The following is a 22,686-nucleotide window of genomic DNA, read 5'->3' as shown; positions in this document are numbered from 1 at the left end:
TTCTCTGTGCAATAAATAGTCCGAAATACTTTTGACAAACTAATATTCTTTCCATGATAAGATGTAAGCAAAATTCTTCCTTTTAGGTTCATTGCAGATACATTATTTACGCAATAAATCTAATAAGATGAATTTTACTTATATTTTATCACGGAAGAAGTACTAATTAATATGTCTTTGAAATATGTAAAGAACTAATAAAAACAAATACTTTTTAAAGATATAAAATGACACTTAAAAAATGAAGGTAGTCTATTTTTTATTAAAAAAAAAAACTCTAAGAATTATGTTGACAAACAAAGGAAGTCACATAAAAATTATGTTAACAAGGTACTTTTCCCAATCAAGATCGTTCTTAAAATTTTAAGTGTTTTATACGAAGTATGAACATGCTATCCTATTTTTTATAAACCACACATGCGTGCGCACGCACACAATTTAGTTTGATTCTAAGTTAGCTATATAACAAAAAAACCTTATACAGGTTAAAGCCATCCATAACCATATATATAAAATAAACATATATAAGTCTAATTATACATATTTTTAATATTCTTAGCCATGTCTATAGACTCAAAAAACAGAGAAAAATAATTACCAAATATTATCCTATAACACAACAAACATTAGGGTAAGCTAGACATGAAATGCAGGAGCAATGTGGTCACTGGTTAGTGCCTGTAGCAGCAGGACTACTTGCTGGGACATCAAATTTGCTGAACAGCTTATAGGAGAAAATGAGGGAAAGAAGCACATAACAAACAAGTGCTACCGAAGCTGTAATCTTATGACAAAATTGACCAAAAGAGCCACAAGCTGAGCTCCCTAATATTGCACTGTCTCCATTCTCAGCTAGGTACACCACCTCCACCGTCGAAGCTCCCGCGCTCAAAATTATGTAGGCTAGTACCTAGCAAAGAAACATATTTCATTTTTTTTTTTCTAATTTGTCATTCAATAATTATAGATTAAGGAGCTTTTCTAAAAAAAAATGTTTGGGCTCGCTATCTAGTATTAGTCTATGAGATGTTCAATTATTGGGATAGTAATATATGTCACTTAGTAAGATAAGTCTATGTTATAAGCGTGTTATTGAAAGTCAATATAGAGAAGTAGTCGTTAGATGAAGATCAGATGACTTTAATTGCTAACAACTCCGGCGAGAGACCGGCATCGTCGCCGGTGAATCTATAATGATGAAGGAAAGACGACAGTGAGTTTGAAATGGAGGTAGTGGCTGGCGAGCGAGATGGAGACGGGGATGACGGTGGTGGTCGCCGGTGATGGAGATGACAGTGGCCAGTGATGCGATGAAGAAGTCCATGAAGAAAGAGAAAAAGTAAAATATGCAAAAGTTAACAAAGGAGTGAGAAGAAATAAGAATCAATAACTCATAAAATAGTGCATTATTATCTTAAAACTTCTCACTTCAGGTTTTCACATTGATTTGAGCAGCAGATTATTTGCAAACTTTGAGCATCAGACTATTTGAAAAAGGGAGTCATAAGTAAATGATGTATTGATGTTACTAAATTAATTATCTTTTATTTTTTCGGTTGTGTGTTCAAATTTAATTTAATTTTATTTGGAGTTGTGTTCATCTAAAACTTGCTCTTGTTTTCCTCTTTACTCTTTCACATGACACCTTTCTCTATAAATCGGTGGTAGAATTTTCTTAGGATTGGTGTGGGCCGTAGTCCAGCCATAAAGTATTTTTTTATGAGTTTTTCTAATCTACATTATAACAAAAAATAACAATGAATTTATTATATATAAAAAAAGAGGGGGGATCTGTTGACTCCAGGAGTAAGTTTTCATTGACTTACTCCGCTTAATAACTCGATATCGGCATTATATTTCTTCAATCTAACAGTTGAATTCAAAGATCTCATTGAATAGATCAACTCCACAAATTTTTATAAAAATTCAAGTCAAAGAAAGTCCAAGCACGGATAGCAGTGGGGCGGAGGACAGCAACAAGGACAGCTGAAAGCAGGGAGTCACATGCACAAATGCCATTTGCATGCACCAAATACCTACAACCAACATGCATGTTTGTTACATCCAAATTAACCATTTAGCCTAAGTTTGGTATTAGTGAATATGCTAGAATCACACGATAATTCGCCGTGATTTTGCAGAAGCTATGAGTATAACTTTTGAAAAATCACGGATAATTCAAACATATACATCGTGATACCAAACATACCCAGTAATCAAAATAACTTGTTGTGTTTAAAGAGTGACTCAAGCATTTCTCTAATCTCATTGTTATCATCTTATATACCATGCACGAAATTTTTACCCCTCTTTAGCCGTAACTAATCTCTTTCACTAAATTCGTTGAAAATACAAGGACAATTCTCATGTCCCGACTGAATTTTCTACACGGAAGTCAGTGATCATACATGACCACTTTACTTAAGCGATCGAACCCTAACCACATAGTTTGTTACCTTCCAACTCCTGATTATCAGGTGCAGCAGTAGCAGTAACAGCCATAGCATTGTTTTCTAAATTGGATTTTCTCCTTTTCTTCTCTTTTCTCTCCTGTACTCCCCTAATTCTCTATTTCTCTCTTAATCTACTCTCTCTTGACTTGAGTATATTATTATTTTTAATGAGGAGAGAGAATGAAATTAAGAGAGAGATAGAGTTAGGAGTGAGAAGAGAAAAGAGAAGGACATGATCCAAATAGCAGAGGTTTATGTTCGTCATTTCATCTGATGACTCAGAGGCAACAAGAATGTCCTTTTTGCAGTATCTGAACTGTCATCTTACATACAGGAATGTCATTTTTACATTATTATAAGTATTATCTGAACAGTTATCAACTCATATATTTGAACATCATCATTCATCAATTATCAACTCATATATATGAACAATCACATATTTGACATATCATGTTACAAGAATGTCATTTATGTATTATTATTATTATTATTATTATTATTATTATTATTATTATTATTATTATTATTATTATTATTATTATTATTATTATTAGTCACATATCTGACATAACATCAATTCATATATCTGAATTGTTACATAGTATCTGGCAATATATGAAGCTTGAACGTGGAGTTCAATGGAAGGCATGTTGCTTGAACTCGTTTCTTCATAATCTCAATTGCATCCTTGTTATCTTTGTTCACATCACTTTCTTGAATTCAAGATAAGTTTAATTGCTAACAACTCCGGCGAGAGACGGCATCGTCACCGGTGAATCTATAATAACGAAGGAAAGACGACAGTGAGCTTGAAATGGAGGTAGTGGCCGGCGAGCGAGATGGAGACGGGGATGGCGGTGGTGGTCGCCGACGATGGAGGTGGCAATGGCCGGTGATGTTGCAACGATGAAGAAGTCCATGAACGAAGAGAAAGAGTAAAATATGTAAAAGTTAACAAAGGAGCGAGAAGAAATAAGAATCAATAACTCATAAAATAGTGCATTATTATCTTAAAACTTCTCACTTCAGGTTTTCACATTGATTTGAGCATCAGATTATTTGCAAACTTTGAGCATCAGACTATTTGAAAAAGGGATTCATAAGTAAATGATGTATTGATGTTACTAAATTAATTATCTTTTATTTTTTCGGTTGTGTGTTCAAATTTTATTTTATTTTATTTTATTTGGAGTTGTGTTCATCTAAAACTTGTTCTTGTTTTTCTCTTTACTCTTTCGCATGACACCTTTCTCTATAAATCGGTGGTAGAATTTTCTTAGGTTTGAGGTGGGCCGTAGTCCAACCATAAAGTATTTTTTATGATTTTTTCTAATCTAAATTATAACAAAAAAAAAACTATGAATTTATTATATAAAAAAAAAGAGAGAGATTCATTGACTCCAGGAGTAAGTCTCAATTGACTTACTCCTCTTAATAACTCGATATCGGCATTATATTTCTTCAATCCAACAGTTGAATTAAAAGATCTCATTGAGTAGATCAACTCCACAAATAAAAATAATTATTCTCTTTTAAGTATACGTGTAATATGGTGAAATATATAATTTTTTAGTGATCAATGCAAGTTCCTAATTAAAAAAATAAACTTTATGCAAGGTCTAATTGGGCATACCCTAAAATATTATTTAGGGTATGCAATTTATTTATCTTTTATGATCAAATTTGTCTTTTTTATTTAATTTTTGTATTATAAATTTTCAACGACCCCCGAATTTTAATTCCTGATTCCGCTACCGTATGAAGTTGCTATCATATTTTTTTATAAACCACACACGCATGCACGTTTATATGCATAAAACCATGTACAAGTTAAAGCCCATCCATAACCATATATATATTTTTAGTTTGATTCTAAGTGAGCTAATTAATTATTTTTAAATTTCTTAATCAGTAGCCTCACTGTATATATAGCATAAAACCTTGTACAAGTTAAAGCCATCCATAACCATATATCTAAAATATAAACAAAGATCTAATTATACATATTTTTAATATACTTAGCCATGTCTATTGAGTCATAAAACATAGAAAAATAATTACCAAATATTATTATCATATAACACAACAAACATTAGGGTAAGCTAGCCATGAAATGCAGGAGCAATGTGGTCACTGGTCAGTGTCAGAAGCAGCAGGACTCCTTGCTGGGACATCAAATTTGCTGAACAGCTTATAGGAGGAAATGAGGGAAAGAAGCACATAGCAAACAAGTGCTACAAATGTGAGAGCTGCTGAAACTTTAATCTTATGACAAAATTGACCAAAAGAGCCACAAGCTGAGCTCCATAATATTGCACTGTCTCCATTCTCAGCTAGGTACACAACCTCCATCGTCGAAGCTCCAGCGCTCAAAATTATGTATGTTAGTACCTAGCAAAGAAACATATTTCAATTTTTTTTCTTTCTAATTTGTCATTCAATAATTATAGATTAAAGAGCTTTTCTAAAAAAAAATGTTTAGGCTCGCTATCAAGTATGGGTCTATGAGATGTTCAATTATTGAGATAGTAATATATGTCACTTGGTAAGATAAGTCTATGTTATAAGCGCGTTATTGAAAGTCAATATAGAGAAGTAGTCGTTAGATTAAGATCACATGACTTGTATTTTGAGATCACTGATTATATTCTAAATACAAATAATTTGATCTTGATCCTACTAGGCATATAGTATTTCGATAGCAAACAACATAATTCAAATTATTAATGCATGTCCAAATGTTGAACTAATTACTAGTACAACTTTCCTAATTTCCAATAGTTTATATTCAGTCAGTTCATAAATATTCCTAACTTTGGATTTCATAATTTATCCATTGATCATAAAAACTAGTTTGAGGACAAAAACATTGCTTGGCCATGTACATGTAACACTTAAAATATAATGAATTCCCTAGATTCACTTTATATATAAAAAAAAAAAAAAAAAACTATATAGATCTGTTGCAATTATAAAAACATTTACTATTAATTTAGTATCTTAAATTAAAGAATGTTAATCAATTTAGTATCTCAGCATATCCAACAAAACCGATGAAATCATGAAAGAACTACATATTGGCTTATCAAAAAAAAAAAAAACTACATATTGAATTGAACAATCTTGTGTTATAAAACCTTTAAAACTGTTACAATAAATAGAAAATAACTAATTTGACCAAAGTTGTTCAACTTAAGAAAATAAAGTGATATTTGACAAATTTAAAAGGTTAAATTAAACTGTATTTATTTTAAGAACTAATGATGATTTAGTAAAAGTGGAGGAACCTAATTACCTGATCAAGGAAAAAGAAAGTCCAAGCACGGAGAGCATTGGGGCGGAGGACAGAAACAAGGACAGCTGAAAGCAGGGAGTAACCTGCACAAATGCCATTTGCAAGCACCAAATACCTACAACCAACATGCATGTTTGTTACATCCAAATTACCCATTTAGCCTAAGTTAGGTATCAGTGAATATGCTAGAATCACACGGTGATTCGCAGTGATTTTGCAGAATATAACTTTTGAAAAATCACGGATAATTCTAACATATACATCGTGATACCAAACATACACAATAATCAAAATAACTTGTTAGTGTGTGTTTAAAGAGTGACTCAAGCATTTCTCTAATCTCATTGTTATCATCTTATATAACATGCACGAAATTTTTACCGCTCTTTAGCAGTAACTAATCTCTTTCACTAAATTCGTTGAAAATACAAGGACAATTCTCCTGTCATGACTGAATGTTCTACACGGAAGTCAGTGATCATACATGACCACTTTACTTAAGCGATCGAACCCTGGCCACATAGTTTATAACGAGTGACATATCTTACTTTAACATTCATAAAGATGAGCCAAATTGTATGAAATAATAATTTCTTCTATAGTACTAGCTAGTATTTATATACCTGAAAGCTCCAAGGTCAGTGTAAGAAACAGAACCATGATCGTTTTCTTCAGAGTTCTTAAGCATAAGGACAAGAGCTGGAACACAAAAACCAATAGGAAGCAAACGCAGAAAAGTCTCAGCAGTCCGTAGGAAGGTAGTTTTGTTACCTTCTAACTCCTGATTATCAGGTGCAGCAGTAGCAGTAATAGGTCTCATCATAAGAGAAGAGAAGTATGTATGTGTACTTGAGTAAGTAGTGTTTGAGCTTTTGAGGGAAATTAATGGGTTATGGAGAGTGGAGAACGGTAGAGGCAGGTTAGGTATATGAAGAGACTGAACTAGCAATTAATGTCATTATGGCAGGATAGGAGTATGCATTTTCCCTGATTATGGACCAAAAACACCTCAAATTGTGTAACCATAGATGGCCATATTTAATACTATACTAGTATGATTAATTAACAAAGTAATTCGTCCACAAAGCATAGCCATAGCATTGTTTTCTAAATTGGATTTTCTCCTTTTCTTCTCTTTTCTCTCCTTTACTCCCCTAATTCTCTATTTCTCTCTTAATCTACTCTCTCTTAATTATATTATTATTTTTAATGAGGAGAGAGAATAAAATTAAGAGAGAGATAGAGAGTTAAGAGAGAGAAGATAAAAGAGAAGGACATGATCCAAATCGCCGAGGTTTATGTTCGTCATTTCATCTGATGACTCAGAGGCAACAAGAATGTCTTTTTTGCAGTATCTGAACTGTCATCTTACATGATCTGAACAATTATCAACCCATATCTTACATGATCTTACAGGAATGTCATTTTTACATTATTATAATTATTATCTGAACAGTTATCAACTCATATATCTGAATATCATCATTCATCAGTTATCAACTCATATATCTGAACAATCACATATTTGACATATCATGTTACAAGAATGTCCTTTATGTATTATTATTATTATTATTATTATTATTATTATTATTATTATTATTATTATTATTATTATTATTATTATTATCATCATTAACAATCACATATCTGACATAACATGAGTTCATATATCTGAATTGTCATATAGTATCTGACATATATATGAAGCTTGAACATGGAATTCAATGGAAGACATGTTGCTTGAACTCATTTCTTCATAATCTCAATTGCATCCATGTTATTTATGTTCACACCACTTTCTTGATGAAGGAAAGATGACAGTGAGCTTGATGGAGGTGGCAGTGGCCGGTGATGTTGCAACGATGAAGAAGTCCATGAACGAAGAGAAGGAGTAAAATATGTAAAGGTTAACAAAGGAGCGAGAAGAAATAAGAATCAATAACTCATAAAATAGTGCATTATTTTCTTAAAACTTCTCACTTCAGGTTTTCACATTGATTTGAGCATCAGATTATTTGCAAACTTTGAGTATCAGACTATTTGAAAAAGGGATTCATAAGTAAATGATGTATTGATGTTACTAAATTAATTATCTTTTATTTTTTCGGTTGTGTGTTCAAATTTTATTTTATTTTATTTGGAGTTGTGTTCATCTAAAACTTGCTCTTGTTTTCCTCTTTACTCTTTCGCATGACACCTTTCTCTATAAATCGGTGGTAGAATTTTCTTAGGATTGAGGTGGGCCGTAGTCCTACCATAAAGTATTTTTTTATGATTTTTTCTAATCTACATTATAACAAAAAAAAAACTATAAATTTATTATATAAAAAAAAATCCGTTGACTTCAGGAGTAAGTCTCCATTGACTTACTCCGCTTAATAACTCGATATCGGCAATATATTTCTTCAATCCAACAGTTGAATTCAAAGATCTCATTGAGTAGATTAACTCCACAATTTTTTATAAAAATTCAAAACCGTCTGATACTTTTTCTGATAACTTAAATTGAACGTACGACAAACTTTAAAAAAAACCGTTGAATTTCAATAGTCTGAATACATAGCTGCATTTTTTTAATTTTTATAAAAATTTGTGGAGTTGATCTACTCAATAAGATATTTGAATTCAACGGTTGGATTGAAAAAATTTAATGCCAATATCGAATTATTTAGCGGAGTAAGTCAATGGAGACTTACTCCTAGAGTCAAAAGATCCCTCCTCTAAAAAAATGTCAGATCAATTCACAACAAAACAAATTTGTTCTTTGTAACAAAAAAAAAACAAATTTGTTCTAATCAGGATTTTCTTTAAAATTTTAAATTTCTTTGTACGAAGTATGAAGTTGCTATCATATTTTTTTATAAACCACAAACGCATGCACGTTTATGTGCATAGAACCTTGTACAAGTTAAAGCCATCCATAACCCTATATATTTTTTTAGTTTGATTCTAAGTGAGCTAATTAATTATTTGTAAATTTGTTAATCAGTAGCCTCACTGGATATATAGCATAAAACCTTGTACAAGTTAAAGCCATCCATAACCATATATCTAAAATAAACAAAGGTCTAATTATACGTATTTTTAATATTCTTAGCCATGTCTATTGAGTCATAAAACATAGAAAAATAATTACCAAATATTATTATCATATAACACAACAAACATTAGGGTAAGCTAGCCATGAAATGCAGGAGCAATGTGGTCACTGGTCAGTGTCAGTAGCAGCAGGACTACTTGCTAGGACATCAAATTTACTGAACAACTTATAGGAGGAAATGAGGGAAAGAAGCACATAGCAAACAAGTGCTACAAATGTGAGAGCTACTGAAGCTGTAATCTTATGACAAAATTGACCAAAAGAGCCACAAGTTGAGCTCCATAATATTGTATTGTCTCCATTCTCAGCTAGGTACACCACCTCCATCGTCGAAGCTCCCACGCTCAAAATTATGTATGTTAGTACCTAGCAAAGAAACATATTTCAAATTTTTTTTTTCTAATTTGTCATTCAATAAGTATAGATTAAGGAGCTTTTCTAAAAAAATGTTTGGGCTCGCTATCTAGAGTCTATGAGATGTTCAATTATTGAGATAGTAATATATGTCACTTGGTAAGATAAGTCTATGTTATAAACGCGTTATTGAAAGTCAATATAGAAAAGTAGTCGTTAGATTAAGATCAGATGACTTGTATTTTGAGATCACTAATTATATTCCAAATACAAATAATTTGATCTTGATCCTACTATGCATATAGTATTTCGATAGCAAACAACATAATACAAATTATTAATGCATGTCCAAATATATCTTAATTTGGATCAAGATCAATAATTAGGATGGTACTAAATAAGGATATCAGCTGTCCAAAATAGACCAAGATTCAAATCCACCCTTTCCTATTAAAGGCCTAAACTTAGCTAGATGTGATCTTCCCATAGGTATCCTCAATTCAGTCATTTGAAGTACAGCACCGATTAATTATAGGCCAAATCTTGGAACATGGCAAGAACATGTTGAACTAATTACTAGTACAACTTTCCTAATTTCCAATAGTTTATACTCAGCCAGTTCATAAATATTCTTAACTTTGGATTTCATAATTTATCCATTGATCATAAAAACTAGTTTGAGGACAAAAACATTGCTTGGCCATGTACATGTAACTCTGAAAATATAATGAATTCCCTAGATTCACATTATATACAAAAAAAATTATATAGATCTGTTGCAATTATAAAAACATTTACTATTAATTTAGTATCTTAAATTAAAGAATGTTAATCAATTTAGTATCTCAGCATATCCAACAAAACCGATGAAAGAACTACATATTGACTTGAACAATCTTTTGTTATAAACCTTTAAAACTGTTACAATAACTAGAAAATAACTAATTTGACCAATAGGAAGCAAACGCAGAAAAGTCTCAGCAGTCCGTAGGAAGGTAGTTTTGTTACCTTCTAACTCCTGATCATCAGTTGCAGCAGTAGCAGTAACAGGTCTCATCATCTGCATTGAAGATCTTGTAGCTGAAATTACAGTACCACTTTCTTTCTCCATTATAATCCCTATATTGAGTATTGTTCTTGGTTTTGTTTTGATGAGTTTTGATAAGAGAAGAGATGCATGTATGTGTACTTGAGTAAGTAGTGTTTGAGTTTTTGAGGGAAATTAATGGGGTGGTATTATAGAAGTGGATGGAGAGGGAGAATAGTAGAGGCAGGTTAGGTATGGAGAGACTGAACTAGCAATCAATGTCATTATGGCAGGAAATGAGTATGCATTTTCCTTGATTCATGGGCCAAAAACACCTCAAATTGTTCAAGCATATAGACGGGGATATTTAATACTATTAAGTATGATTAATTAACAAAGTAATTCGTCCCCAAATCATAGACATATCATTGTTTTTTAAATTGGATCTTCTCATTCTCTTTCTCTTTTCTCTCCTTTACACTCTTCATTCTCTATTTCTTTCTTAATCTCTACTCTCTCTTTATTATATTATCATTATTTTTAATGAAAGGAGGGAATGAAATTAAGAGAGATAGAAAGAAGAGAAAAAAGAAGGACAGGATCCAAATCACCGAGGTTTATGCTCATCATTTCATCTGATGACTTAGAGCAACAAGAATGTCCTTTTTGCAGGAATGTCACATCATATCTGAACTGTCACATATCTAAACTGTTATCTTACAGGATCTGAAGTCATCTTACAGGATCTGAACAGTCATCTTACAGGAATGTCCTTTTTGCATTATTACAATTATTATCTGTACAGTTATCAACTCATATATCTGAACAACTCATATATCTGAACAATCACATATCTGACATATCATCTTATACATGAATCTACTTATTATTATTATTATTATTATTATTATTATTATTATTATTATTATTATTATTATTATTATTATTATTATTATTATTATTATTATATTTGACATACCATGAATTCATATATCTGAATTGTTATATAGTATCCGGCAATATATGAAACTTGGACATGGAATTGAATGGAAGGTTGTTGCTTGAATTCGTTTCTTAGAACCTCAATTGCATCCATGTTATCTATGTTCACACAGCTTTCTTGAATTCAAGACTTCAAGCAAGTCTAAGATCAAATTTAATGGCTAACAACTCCGGCGAGAGACTGACATCATCGTCACCGTTGAATCTATAATGATTATCTGAACTGTCATCTTACAGGATCTGAACAGTCATCTTACATGAATGTCCTTTTTGCATTATTATAATTATTATCGGAAGAGAAGCTTGGACATGGAATTGAGTGGAAGGTTGTTGCTTGTACTTGTTTCTTAGAACCTCAATTGCATCTATGTTATCTATGTTCACACTGCTTTCTTGAATTCAAGACTTCAAGCAAGTCTAAGATCAAATTTAATGGCTAACAACTTTGGCGAGAGACTGACATCGTCGTCGCCGGTGAATCTATAATGATGAAGGAAAGACGACTGTGAGCTTGAAATGGTGGTGGTGGCCGGCGAGCAAGATGGAGACGGGGATGGCGGCGGCGGTCGCCAGTGATGGAGATGGCAGTGGCCGGCGATGTTGTAATGATGAAGTCCATGAAAGAAGAGAAAGAGTCAAATATGTAAAAATTAACATCGGAGAGATAGAAGAAATAAGAATAATAACTCATAAAATAATGCATTATATTACTACCAAAAAAAAAATAGTGCATTATTATCTTAAAACTTCTCATTGATTTGAACATCACACTATTTGCAAACTTTTATGGTCTAACTGCACAATGTCGACAACCAGTTATGATCACCGAAGATCGCATACATAAATTATATTAAAAAAAAGGATTCATAAATAAATGATGTGCTTAAATTAATTATCTATTACTTCCTTCATACCACATAGTAAGTAATTTCGGACAAATTACACAAATTAAAAAATGTATATAATTAATGTTGTAAGGAGGAAGTATTTTTTTTCGGTTGTATGTATGTTCAACATTTATTTTATTTTATTTGGAGTTGTGTTCAGACTTGCTCTTGTTTTCCTCTTTACTCTTTCAGATGACACCTTTCTTTATCAATTGGTGGCAGAATATTCTTAGGATTGAGGTGGGCCGCAGTCCAATCATAAAGTATTTTTTTATTGGTGACATTATGGAAGTGCTTTCTTTCAAATTAAAAAATTTTAAAAAAAAATATATTTTTTTACCCTTAAAGATATTTTTAGAGTTTACTTTGATCTTTTTTTGTTGTATTTTATTATAGTAAGTTTTAGTTAATTAATGTTAGACAGGGTTAGCTAGGGCATAAAATCTAGTGAATATTGTTTGGTTTACACGGTTAGCTAGGGCATAAAATGAAACTGAGATATTCAAGATTGCACAAGAAATGAAGACTTTGGGTTTGCTAGTAACACTGCCTTCTAAGTTGTGAGTTCTTTCCTTTCCTACCATTTTTTGTGACTAATGAGGTGCATGATTTCGATAAATAGTATAATACAATGGTCATGGTTGTTGAATTCACTGATACCATAATATTTCACTATGTCCTTCATACATATATAGTTAAACATAGTTCCAAATAGGGAAATGTCATCAAGACATTATATGGTAATTATTTGATTTGATTCCATGGATTAATGCTATGCATTCATTAAGATTTTCCTCCGACAGTTGCTTTGACTTTGCTGACTTGGATTGCATAATTAGTGGAGCTTTATTATCCTTGACAGTAAACTCATGTTAACCTTTGGGAATCAGATTATATTTAAAATGGTTAGATTAGTGACCATAACCTCTTGTAAATTTCTTAATCAGTAGCCTCACTGGATATATAGCATAAAACCTTGTACAAGTTAAAGCCATCCATAACCATATATCTAAAATAAACAAAGGTCTAATTATACATATTTTTAATATTCTTAGCCATGTCTATTGAGTCATAAAACATAGAAAAATAATTACCAAATATTATTATCATATAACACAACAAACATTAGGGTAAGCTAGCCATGAAATGCAGGAGCAATGTGGTCACTGGTCAGTGTCAGTAGCAGCAGGACTACTTGTAGCTAGGACATCAAATTTACTGAACAGCTTATAGGAGGAAATGAGGGAAAGAAGCACATAGCAAACAAGTGCTACAAATGTGAGAGCTACTGAAGCTGTAATCTTATGACAAAATTGACCAAAAGAGCCACAAGTTGAGCTCCATAATATTGTACTGTCTCCATTCTCAGCTAGGTACACCACCTCCATCGTCGAAGCTCCCACGCTCAAAATTATGTATGTTAGTACCTAGCAAAGAAACATATTTCAATTTTTTTTTTCTAATTTGTCATTCAATAAGTATAGATTAAGGAGCTTTTCTAAAAAAAAATGTTTGGGCTCGCTATCTAGAGTCTATGAGATGTTCAATTATTGATATAGTAATATATGTCACTTGGTAAGATAAGTCTATGTTATAAACGCGTTATTGAAAGTCAATATAGAAAAGTAGTCGTTAGATTAAGATCAGATGACTTGTATTTTGAGATCACTAATTATATTCCAAATACAAATAATTTGATCTTGATCCTACTATGCATATAGTATTTCGATAGCAAACAACATAATTCAAATTATTAATGCATGTCCAAATATATCTTAATTTGGATCAAGATCAATAATTAGGATGGTACTAAATAAGGATATCAGCTGTCCAAAATAGACCAAGATTCAAATCCAGCCTTTCCTATTAAAGGCCTAAACTTAGCTAGATGTGATCTTCCCATAGGTATCCTCAATTCAGTCGTACAGCACCGATTAATTATAGGCCAAATCTTGGAACATGGCAAGAACATGTTGAACTAATTACTAGTACAACTTTCCTAATTTCCAATAGTTTATACTCAGCCAGTTCATAAATATTCCTAATCCCTTTCACTAAATTCGTTGAAAATACAAGGACAGTTCTCCTGTCCCGACTGAATTTTCTACACGGAAGTCAGTGATCAAACATGACGACTTTACTTAAGCGATCGAACTTTGGCCACATAGTTTATAACGAGTGAGATATCTTACTTTAACATTCATAAAGATGAGCCAAATTGTATGAAATATGTACACAAAACAATTGCTAGTTTCTATCCATTTGTGGAAATAATAATTTCTTATATAGTACTAGCTAGTATGTATATACCTGAAAGCACCAAGGGCAATGTAAGAAACAGAACCATAATCGTTTTCTTCATAGTTCTTAAGCATAAGGACAAGAGCTAAAACACAAATACCAATAGGAAGCAAACGCAGAAAAGTCTCAGCATCAGTTGCAGCAGTAGCAGTAACAAGTCTCATCATAAGAGAAGAGAAGCATGTATGTGTACTTGAGTAAGTAGTGTTTGAGCTTTTGAGGGAAATTAATGGGGTGGTATTATAGAAGTGTATGGAGAGTGGAGAATAGTAGAGGCAGGTTAGGTGTGGAGAGACTGAACTAGCAATCAATGTCATTATGGCAGGACATGAGTATGCATTTTCCTTGATTCTCTATTTCTCTCTTAATCTCTACTCTCTCTTTATTATATTATTATTATTTTTAATGAATAGAGAGAATGAAATTAAGAGAGATAGAAAGAAGAGAAAAAAGAAGGAAATGATCCAAATTGCCGAGGTTTATGCTCGTCATTTCATTTGATGACTCAGAGGCAACAAGATTGTCCTTTTTGCAGGAATGTCACATATCTTAACTGTCACATATCTGAACTGTCATCTTACAGGATCTGAACAGTCAGGAATGTCCTTTTTGCGTTATTATAAATATTATCTGAAGAGGCAACAAAAGAATGTCCTTTTTGCAGGAATGTCTCATATCTGAACTGTCATTTTACAGAATCTGAACAGTCATCTTACAGGAATGTCCTTTTTGCATTATTATAAATATTATCTGAAGAGTTATCAACTCATATATCTGAACAACCACATATGACATATCATCTTACAGGAATCTACTTTTATTATTATTATTATTATCATCATCATCATCTGAACAGTCTCATATCTGACATACCATCAATTCATATATCTGAATTGTTATATAGTATCCGGCGATATATGAAGCTTGGACATGGAATTGAATGGAAGGTTGTTGTTTGAACTCATTTCTTAGAACCTCAATTGCATCCATGTTATCTATGTTCACAACGCTTTCTTGAATTCAAGACTTCAAGCAAGTCTAAGATCAAATTTAATTGCTAACAACTCCGACCAGAGACTGACCTCGTCGCCGGTGAATCTATAATGATGAAGGAAAGACGACTGTGATGGAGACGGGGATGGCGGCGGCGGTCGCCAGTGATGGAGATGGTAGTGGCCGGTGATGTTGTAATGATGAAGTCCATGAAAGAAGAGAAATAGTCAAATATATAAAAATTAACATAGGAGAAATAAGAAATAAGAATAATAACTCATAAAATAGTGCATTATTATCTTATCTTAAAACTTATTTGCAAACTTTTATTGTGCACAATGTCGACCACCAGTTATGATCACATAAGATCACATACATAAATTATATTAAAAAAAAGATTTATAAATAAATGATATGATTAAATTAATTATCTATTACTTCCTCCATACCACAATGTAAGTAACTTCGGACAAATTACACAAATTAAAAAAGGGGACTTTTATGGTACAATAGAAAGATTATGATGTACTGATCATAGTTTTAAAAACCGGACCGGACTGGTCGGTCGGACTGGTCGGGCCGGGAACCGGTGGGGTGGCCGGCTCGGTTAGCATGCAGAACCGGTTCTGCTTTTAAACCGTCGAAAACCGCTGTGAACCGGACGGGTCGATGGTTGAACCGGGAACCGGGTAAACCCGCGCACGAACCGGACCGGTTTGGAGAGGAAATGAATTATTTCAAAAAAATCCTATTATGTTGGATATAGGAATTGAACACATGTCTTTTCTATACTTCAAGATCACAATCACCAATAGGCCACTTGCATTTATGTGATATCCATTATTACTGAAATACATTTAATACTATTATACTAGTACTAGTTATAAACAATCATGACATTCCTTAAAAATAAAACACCATGGCATATATTAATAAATACATTGATAATTTTTTTCTTATTATTTAATTTAATTCATTGTTTTATTTTAATGTAATATATTAAATAATGTTGTTCTAATTAAAAATTATGATATAATAATATTTTTATTGACTAAATTATAATATTATATGGTTGGATATGTGAATCAAAATATAAATAAATAACGATAAAATGAGACGCTTTTGTGCTTTTTCTTTTAAATATATGAAATTTTATTAAAAAAAGTTTGAAGGGAAATTTTTTTCATTAAATTTTATTGTTATGAAATTCAAGTTAATATTTTAAATTTTTTATATAAGTCGGGTCAATAGTCGTGCGGTCTGACCAGTGACTTACTGGTCAAATCAGTGAACCAGTGACCCAGTGCCTCGACCGGGTCAATCACCGATCCGAATTTTAAAACATTGGTATTGATACATTAAAATGTATTAATCAATAATAATTTGCATTGACGGTCCGCAACAATTAAGTTTGACTTATATTTGTAGCTAACACCACACAACATATGCATTTTTCACTTTTCACCGCCATTTGTTCATCATCAAAACTAATTTCAAACTACCAATCGTTAGTTGGTTCAGTGGTGATTGGTGCTGAACTTGGTAGGGAGGACCGCGGTTCGATCCCCCACAACTGCGATCGGGAGGGGGCTGAAACCATTTGATGCCAGAACTGACCCCGAACCAGATTCAACTGGTGGTGAAAAGCCGAAAAAAAAAAAAAAAAAAAAACTAATTTCAAACTCTCCATATTCATACTGCTGATCTCTGCCTTTATGTTCATATGCTTCCGATGCGCCTCTCTCTGCCGACCAGATACTCTAGCATGGCGGCGACGCGAGAACCTTCAACTCTGGAATAAGAATAGATGTGCGATTTTCACTTCTGGACTTTTGAATTCCTTTTTCTTCTGGAATTTTGAATTCCTCCGTAAGTTCAAATTGAAACTCAATTTCCATTCTATAAGTTTAGATGTGCGATTTGTAAGTTTATTTTCTCTCTTTTCTCCAGATTCTATATTTTTACAATTTCCATTCCTTTTCAAATTGAAACTCAACTTCTATTTATTCATTTTCAATTAAGTTGTCCAGTGAGATATTGTTTGGGAAATTCATTGAGTTCTTCGGACAAATTCTTTGATCTAGAGGGAATTTCTGTATATAATTTAGAGTTGAACTTCATTCAATTTTTGTATTTCTTCAAAGTAGATTCTGTTGTTCTTGTTCATGTCAGGATTTGACCAAAAGTTAACAATTGGGTTTGTTTCAGTGATGATTTTCTGATTAAATATAGAACTTGAAAATTTGATTAAATTTGCTATAATTCAGAAGTTTAAAAAATGTGTGCATTCTTGTCCTTTATGTGTTTGAAAAATGGCTTCAATAGTAGACAAAGTTCATGATTTTTTTGTTTTGTTTGTATTGATGGATTCTAACTTGTTTAGTTTTGAATGAAAAGGTAGATGATGCAAGGAAGCTTGAGAAATGCAAGTAAAGGTGGAAAATCTTCAAGCATAGATAGAAAGTTGGCATTGCAACAAGATGTATGTATTGTATAATGTATACTATTTTTGTTTCAAGTTTTTCAGTTCCTTGTATTGGTCATAATTTGAAACTGAGTTGAATTATATGAATTTTAGGTAGATAGGTTGAAGAAGAAGCTTAAGCATGAGGAGAATATTCATAGGGTATTGGAGAGAGCTTTTAATAGACCTTTAGGAGCTTTACCTCGTCTTCCTCCTTATCTACCTCCATATGTTAGTAAATGAATCTCTTTAACTATTTTAAGTACTTTTCTGAATTAGTACTTTTGTCTATTACTAAGTTGGAAAGGAAGGGACTATGTAGAAGAAATTTAAGTGCCGAGTTTTTGTAATGTCGAAAAAATTGTAGATACTAGCACTTCTGGCTGAAGTGGCATTTTTGGAAGAGGAAATTGTTAGGCTTGAAGAGAAAGTTGTGTATATCAGGCAGGATTTGTATCAGGAAGCTGTCTACATATCATCTTCGAAGCCTAAATTCGAGCATTCGCCTCTTCCAAACAATTCAAACATCTCAGCAACAACAATCGACAGTCCTATATTGGATAAATTGAAGTGTTGATAATTCAGCTGCAATATCTACAACTAGGCCTACCATACTAGTCCAAGGTGAGTAAGAGCAATTCATTGTTATGTTTTAACTTATTCAGCATAATTAGTTGCCGGTTTTTAGTCCATGAAGTGTAAGTTTAGTGGTAAGAGTCTAACTTTGTAACTTCAAGTGACAGTGTTCAAATCCCTCAGGAATAGTCGTAAAATGATCATTAATGTCACTCACTTTAATTAATAATAATTTGTTTTAGATTTTAGCCCGAAAAGTTCCGTTTGTGCCAAAAAGGGTGTAGTCCTTCCCTCATGGATTTTGCTTTTTGTTTGGTTTGCTAGAGAATAGACAAGGAAAAGAGAATAAATCCTGCACAATATAAAGATTATGATGTACTGGTACATTAAAATGTATTAACCAATAGTAATTTGACATGCTGTAATAGTATTGACAGGCTGGAACAATTAAGTTTGACTTATATTTGTAGATTTAACACTACAAAACATCTGCATTTTTCACTTTTCACCACCCAATATTCTTGTTGATGATTTTGTTCATCATCAAAGCTAATTTCAAACTCTCCACATTCATACTGCTGATCTCTGCCTTTATGTTCATACTGCTGAATCTATTATATAACAAAAAATGTCATCAATTCATAACAAAACAAATTTGTTCTAATCAGGATCTTCTTTAAAATTTTAAATGTCTTGTACGAAGCTTGAACTTGCTATCATATTTTTTTATAAACCACACACGCATCCACGTTCATATGCACACACTTGATTCTAAGTGAGCTAATTAATTATTTGTAAATTTCTTAATCAGTAGCCTCACCGGATATATAGCATAAAACCTTGTACAAGTTAAAGCCATCCATAACCATATATCTAAAATAAACAAAGGTCTAATTATACATATTTTTAATATTCTTAGCCATGTCTATTGAGTCATAAAATATAGAAAAGTAATTACCAAATATTATCCTATAACACAACAAACATTAGGGTAAGCTAGCCATGGAATGCAGGAGCAATGTGGTCATCAGTGCCTGTATCAGCAGGGCTACTTGCTGGGACATCAAATTTGCTGAACAGCTTATAGGAGGAAATGAGGGAAAGAAGCACATAGCAAACAAGTGCTACAAATGTGAGAGCTACTGAAGCTGTAATCTTATGGCAAAATTGACCAAAAGAGCCACAAGCTGAGTTCCATAATGTTGCACTGTCTCCATTCTCAGCTAGGTACACAACCTCTATCGTCAAAGCTCCCGCACTCAAAATTATGTATGTTTGTACCTAGCAAAGAAACATATTTCAATTTGTTTTCTAATTTGTTATTCGATAATTATAGATTAAGGAAATCCTAAGTTTAATTTCATTTTTGTCAAAAAATAAATATGTTTGGGCTCGCTATCTAGTATGAGATGTTAATTTATTGAGTGTCATATGGTAAAATCATTCTACGTATAAACACAAACACACATTACTGAAAGTTGAAATAGAGAAGTAGTCGTTAGATTAACACAAACACACATTACTGAAAGTTGAAATAGAGAAGTAGTCGTTAGATTAAGATCAAATAAAATAACTTGTATTTTGACGTCACTATACAATTTCAAATACAAATAGTTGGATCTTGATCTAACGACGCATAGTATTTCGATAACAAAAACTTAATTCAAATTATTCATGCATGTCCAAATGTACCTTAATTTGGATCAAGATCAATAACTAGGATGGTAATAAATAATTATACCAGCTGTCCAAAATAGACCAAGATTCAAATCCAGCCTTTCCTATTAAAGGCCCAAACTTACTAGATGTGATCTTCCATAGGTATCCTCAATTCTGTGATTTGAAGTACAGAACCCATGACAGGCCAAATCTTGGAACAGGGCAAGAACATATTGAACTAATTACAACTTTCCTAATTTTCAAATATTTTCTATATCATTACTCAGCCAGTTCTTAAATATTCCTAATTTTGGATTTCATTATGTATCCATTGATCATAAAACTAGTTTGAGGACAAAAACATTGCACGGCCATGTACATGTACCTCTGAAAATATAATGAATTCCCTAGATTCACATTATATACCAATTATAAAAGCAACTATTAATTTAGTATCTTAAATTAAATAAAGTTAATCAATTTAGTTCATGTTTGGTATCACGGTGGGTATGTCAAAGTCACAGTGATCCACTGTGATTTTTCAAAAGCTAACACTCTGTAGCTTCTGCCAAATCACGGTGGATCACCGTGATTCTGACATCCTCGCCGTAATACCAAACATACACTTAGTCTCTCAACATCCATCAAAACCGATGACAGAATTTTGTATTAACTTGAATAGTCTCTTGTTATAAAACCTTTAAAATTATGAAGGTAACTAGAAAATAACAGATTTGACCAAAAGTTGTTCAACTTAAGAAAATAAATTGTTATTTGACAAATTTAAAAGATTAAATTAAACTATATTTATAATTTTAAGAACTAATGATGATTTAGTAAAAGTGAAGGAACCTAATTACCTGGTCAAGGAAAAAGAAAGTCCAAGCCCGGAGAGCAGTGGGTCGAGGGACAGCAATAAGGACAGCTGAAAGTAGGGAGTAACCTGCACAAATGCCATTTGCATTCACCAAATACCTACAACCAACATGCATGTTTGTTACATCCAAATTACCCATTTAGCCTAAGTTTTGTATCAGTGAATATGCCGATATCACGGTGAACACGGTGATTTTGCAGAAGTTATGAGTATACCTTTTGAAAAATCACAGCGAGTCATGTGACTTTTTGACATATCCATTGTGATACCATACATACACGGTAACCAAAATAACTTGTTAGCGTGTGTTTAAAGAGTGACTCAAGCACTTCTCTATGTTTATTGTATTATTTTCATTTTACAAGTTATATAATTTTTTATGATGTTATATAACATGCACAAAATTTTTACTGCTCTTCAGCGGTAAGTAATCTCTATCGGCGAATTCATTCAAAACACAAGGACAATTCTTTTGTCCCAACTGAATTTTCTACACAAAAAAGAGTCGGTGATCGAATATGACCAGTAGATAAGCGATCGAACCTTGACCACATAGTTTATAACAAGTGACATATCTTACTTTAGCATTCATAAACATGAGCCAAATTGTATGAAATATGTACACATAACAATTGCTAGTTTCTATCTATTTGTAGAAATAATGTTTTCTTACATAGTACTAGTATGTATATACCTGAAAGCACCAAGGTCAGTGTAAGAAACAGAACCATAATCGTTTTCTTCAGAGTTCTTAAGCATAAGGACAAGAGCTGAAACACAAAGACCAATAGGAAGCAGACGCAGAAAAGTCTCAGCAGTCCGTAGGAAGGTAGTTTTGTTACCTTCTAACTCCTGATCATCAGTTGCAGCAGTAGCAGTAACAGGTCTCATCATCTGCATTGAAGATCTTGTAGCTGAAATTACAGTACCACTTTCTTTCTCCATTATAATCACTATATTGTGTATTGTTCTTGGTTTGGTACTTTGGTTTTGATGAGTTTTGATAAGAGAAGAGATGCATGTATGTGTACTTGAGTAAGTAGTGTTTGAGCTTTTGAGGGTAAGATATGTGGGAAATTAATGCGGTGGCATTAAAGAGGAGTGTATGGAGAGTGGAGAATAGTAGAGGCAGGTTAGGTATGGAGAGACTGAACAAGCAATCAATGTCATTATGGGAAGGATAGGAGTATGCATTTTCCCTGATTCATCGACCGAAATCACCTTCTTTTTTCTCTATTTCCTCTCTTAACTCTCTTAATTATACCCTCTCTATTACAGTGTTTTTTTTTTAATGAGGAGAGAATGAAATTAGGAAAATGCTATATGAAATTAGGAAAAGTTATTAAAATAGAAGTTAAGTATAGTGTTATGAAATTGATCAAAAAAAAAGAATAGTGTTATAAAAATGTAGAAGTTAAGGGTCCGTTTGGTGTGCAAGATAGGGAGACAGGATATGATAAAATTATTCTATCCTATTGACTCTTTGTTATTTTAATCCTTAGTTTTAGTTGGATTTTCTACGTGATAACAAAAAATGCTTTATTTTTCCATAAGTACCTTCTTCGACTCTCAAAGTCGGCATTTTTTGTTTTTTGTGTTTTGCTCAATTTTCGTTTCGTCCCTTCTATTTAACAATCAATCATTAAACTAATACTTGCTTCGTGAAGTACGTAAAACTAGTTGAATCTATCT

At 32.4% G+C, this 22,686-nt stretch overlaps 3 protein-coding genes across 10 annotated transcripts; 1 reads left to right on the top strand and 2 right to left on the bottom strand.

Annotated features, from left to right (window-relative positions):
• Positions 1-4,483: 4,483 nt before the first annotated feature.
• LOC123916630 (CASP-like protein 2A2) lies at positions 4,484-6,627 on the bottom strand. Its single transcript, XM_045968140.1, has 3 exons — positions 6,375-6,627; positions 5,752-5,866; positions 4,484-4,847 (listed from the first exon to the last, which is right to left on the bottom strand). Exons 1-3 carry the CDS (start codon positions 6,572-6,574, stop codon positions 4,587-4,589), a joined length of 576 nt encoding a protein of 191 aa, XP_045824096.1. The 5' UTR covers positions 6,575-6,627; the 3' UTR covers positions 4,484-4,586.
• Positions 6,628-13,103: 6,476 nt separating this feature from the next.
• LOC123916626 (CASP-like protein 2A2) lies at positions 13,104-21,939 on the bottom strand. Of its 2 annotated transcripts, none has more exons than XM_045968132.1 (3): positions 21,689-21,939; positions 20,978-21,092; positions 13,104-13,551 (listed from the first exon to the last, which is right to left on the bottom strand). In XM_045968132.1, exons 1-3 carry the CDS (start codon positions 21,937-21,939, stop codon positions 13,288-13,290), a joined length of 630 nt encoding a protein of 209 aa, XP_045824088.1. In that variant the 3' UTR covers positions 13,104-13,287. The 2 variants fall into 2 exon arrangements, with proteins under 2 accessions (XP_045824088.1, XP_045824087.1); XM_045968131.1 differs by lacking the exon at positions 13,104-13,551 and adding an exon at positions 19,302-19,739.
• Positions 17,092-21,869, top strand: LOC123916627 (rho GTPase-activating protein 6-like). 7 transcript variants are annotated; one of them, XR_006812217.1, is made up of 6 exons: positions 17,093-17,287; positions 17,816-17,900; positions 17,997-18,113; positions 18,250-18,506; positions 19,459-19,685; positions 21,741-21,755. XR_006812217.1 is itself a non-coding variant. In XM_045968136.1 (5 exons), the coding sequence occupies exons 2-4, from the start codon at positions 17,820-17,822 to the stop codon at positions 18,457-18,459; spliced, it is 408 nt and encodes a 135-aa protein (XP_045824092.1). In that variant the 5' UTR covers positions 17,092-17,287; positions 17,816-17,819; the 3' UTR covers positions 18,460-18,506; positions 19,472-19,841. The 7 variants fall into 7 exon arrangements, 5 of the variants coding, with proteins under 5 accessions (XP_045824092.1, XP_045824090.1, XP_045824091.1 ...); XR_006812216.1 differs by having other exon boundaries at positions 17,099-17,287; positions 19,449-19,685; positions 21,741-21,857; XM_045968136.1 differs by lacking the exon at positions 21,741-21,755 and having other exon boundaries at positions 17,092-17,287; positions 19,472-19,841.
• Positions 21,940-22,686: the final 747 nt, after the last annotated feature.

The sequence above is a fragment of the Trifolium pratense genome, linkage group LG3 (assembly GCF_020283565.1).
Source record: "Trifolium pratense cultivar HEN17-A07 linkage group LG3, ARS_RC_1.1, whole genome shotgun sequence".
Lineage (NCBI taxonomy): Eukaryota > Viridiplantae > Streptophyta > Magnoliopsida > Fabales > Fabaceae > Trifolium > Trifolium pratense.
This window is presented reverse-complemented; position numbering and strand designations above follow the sequence as displayed.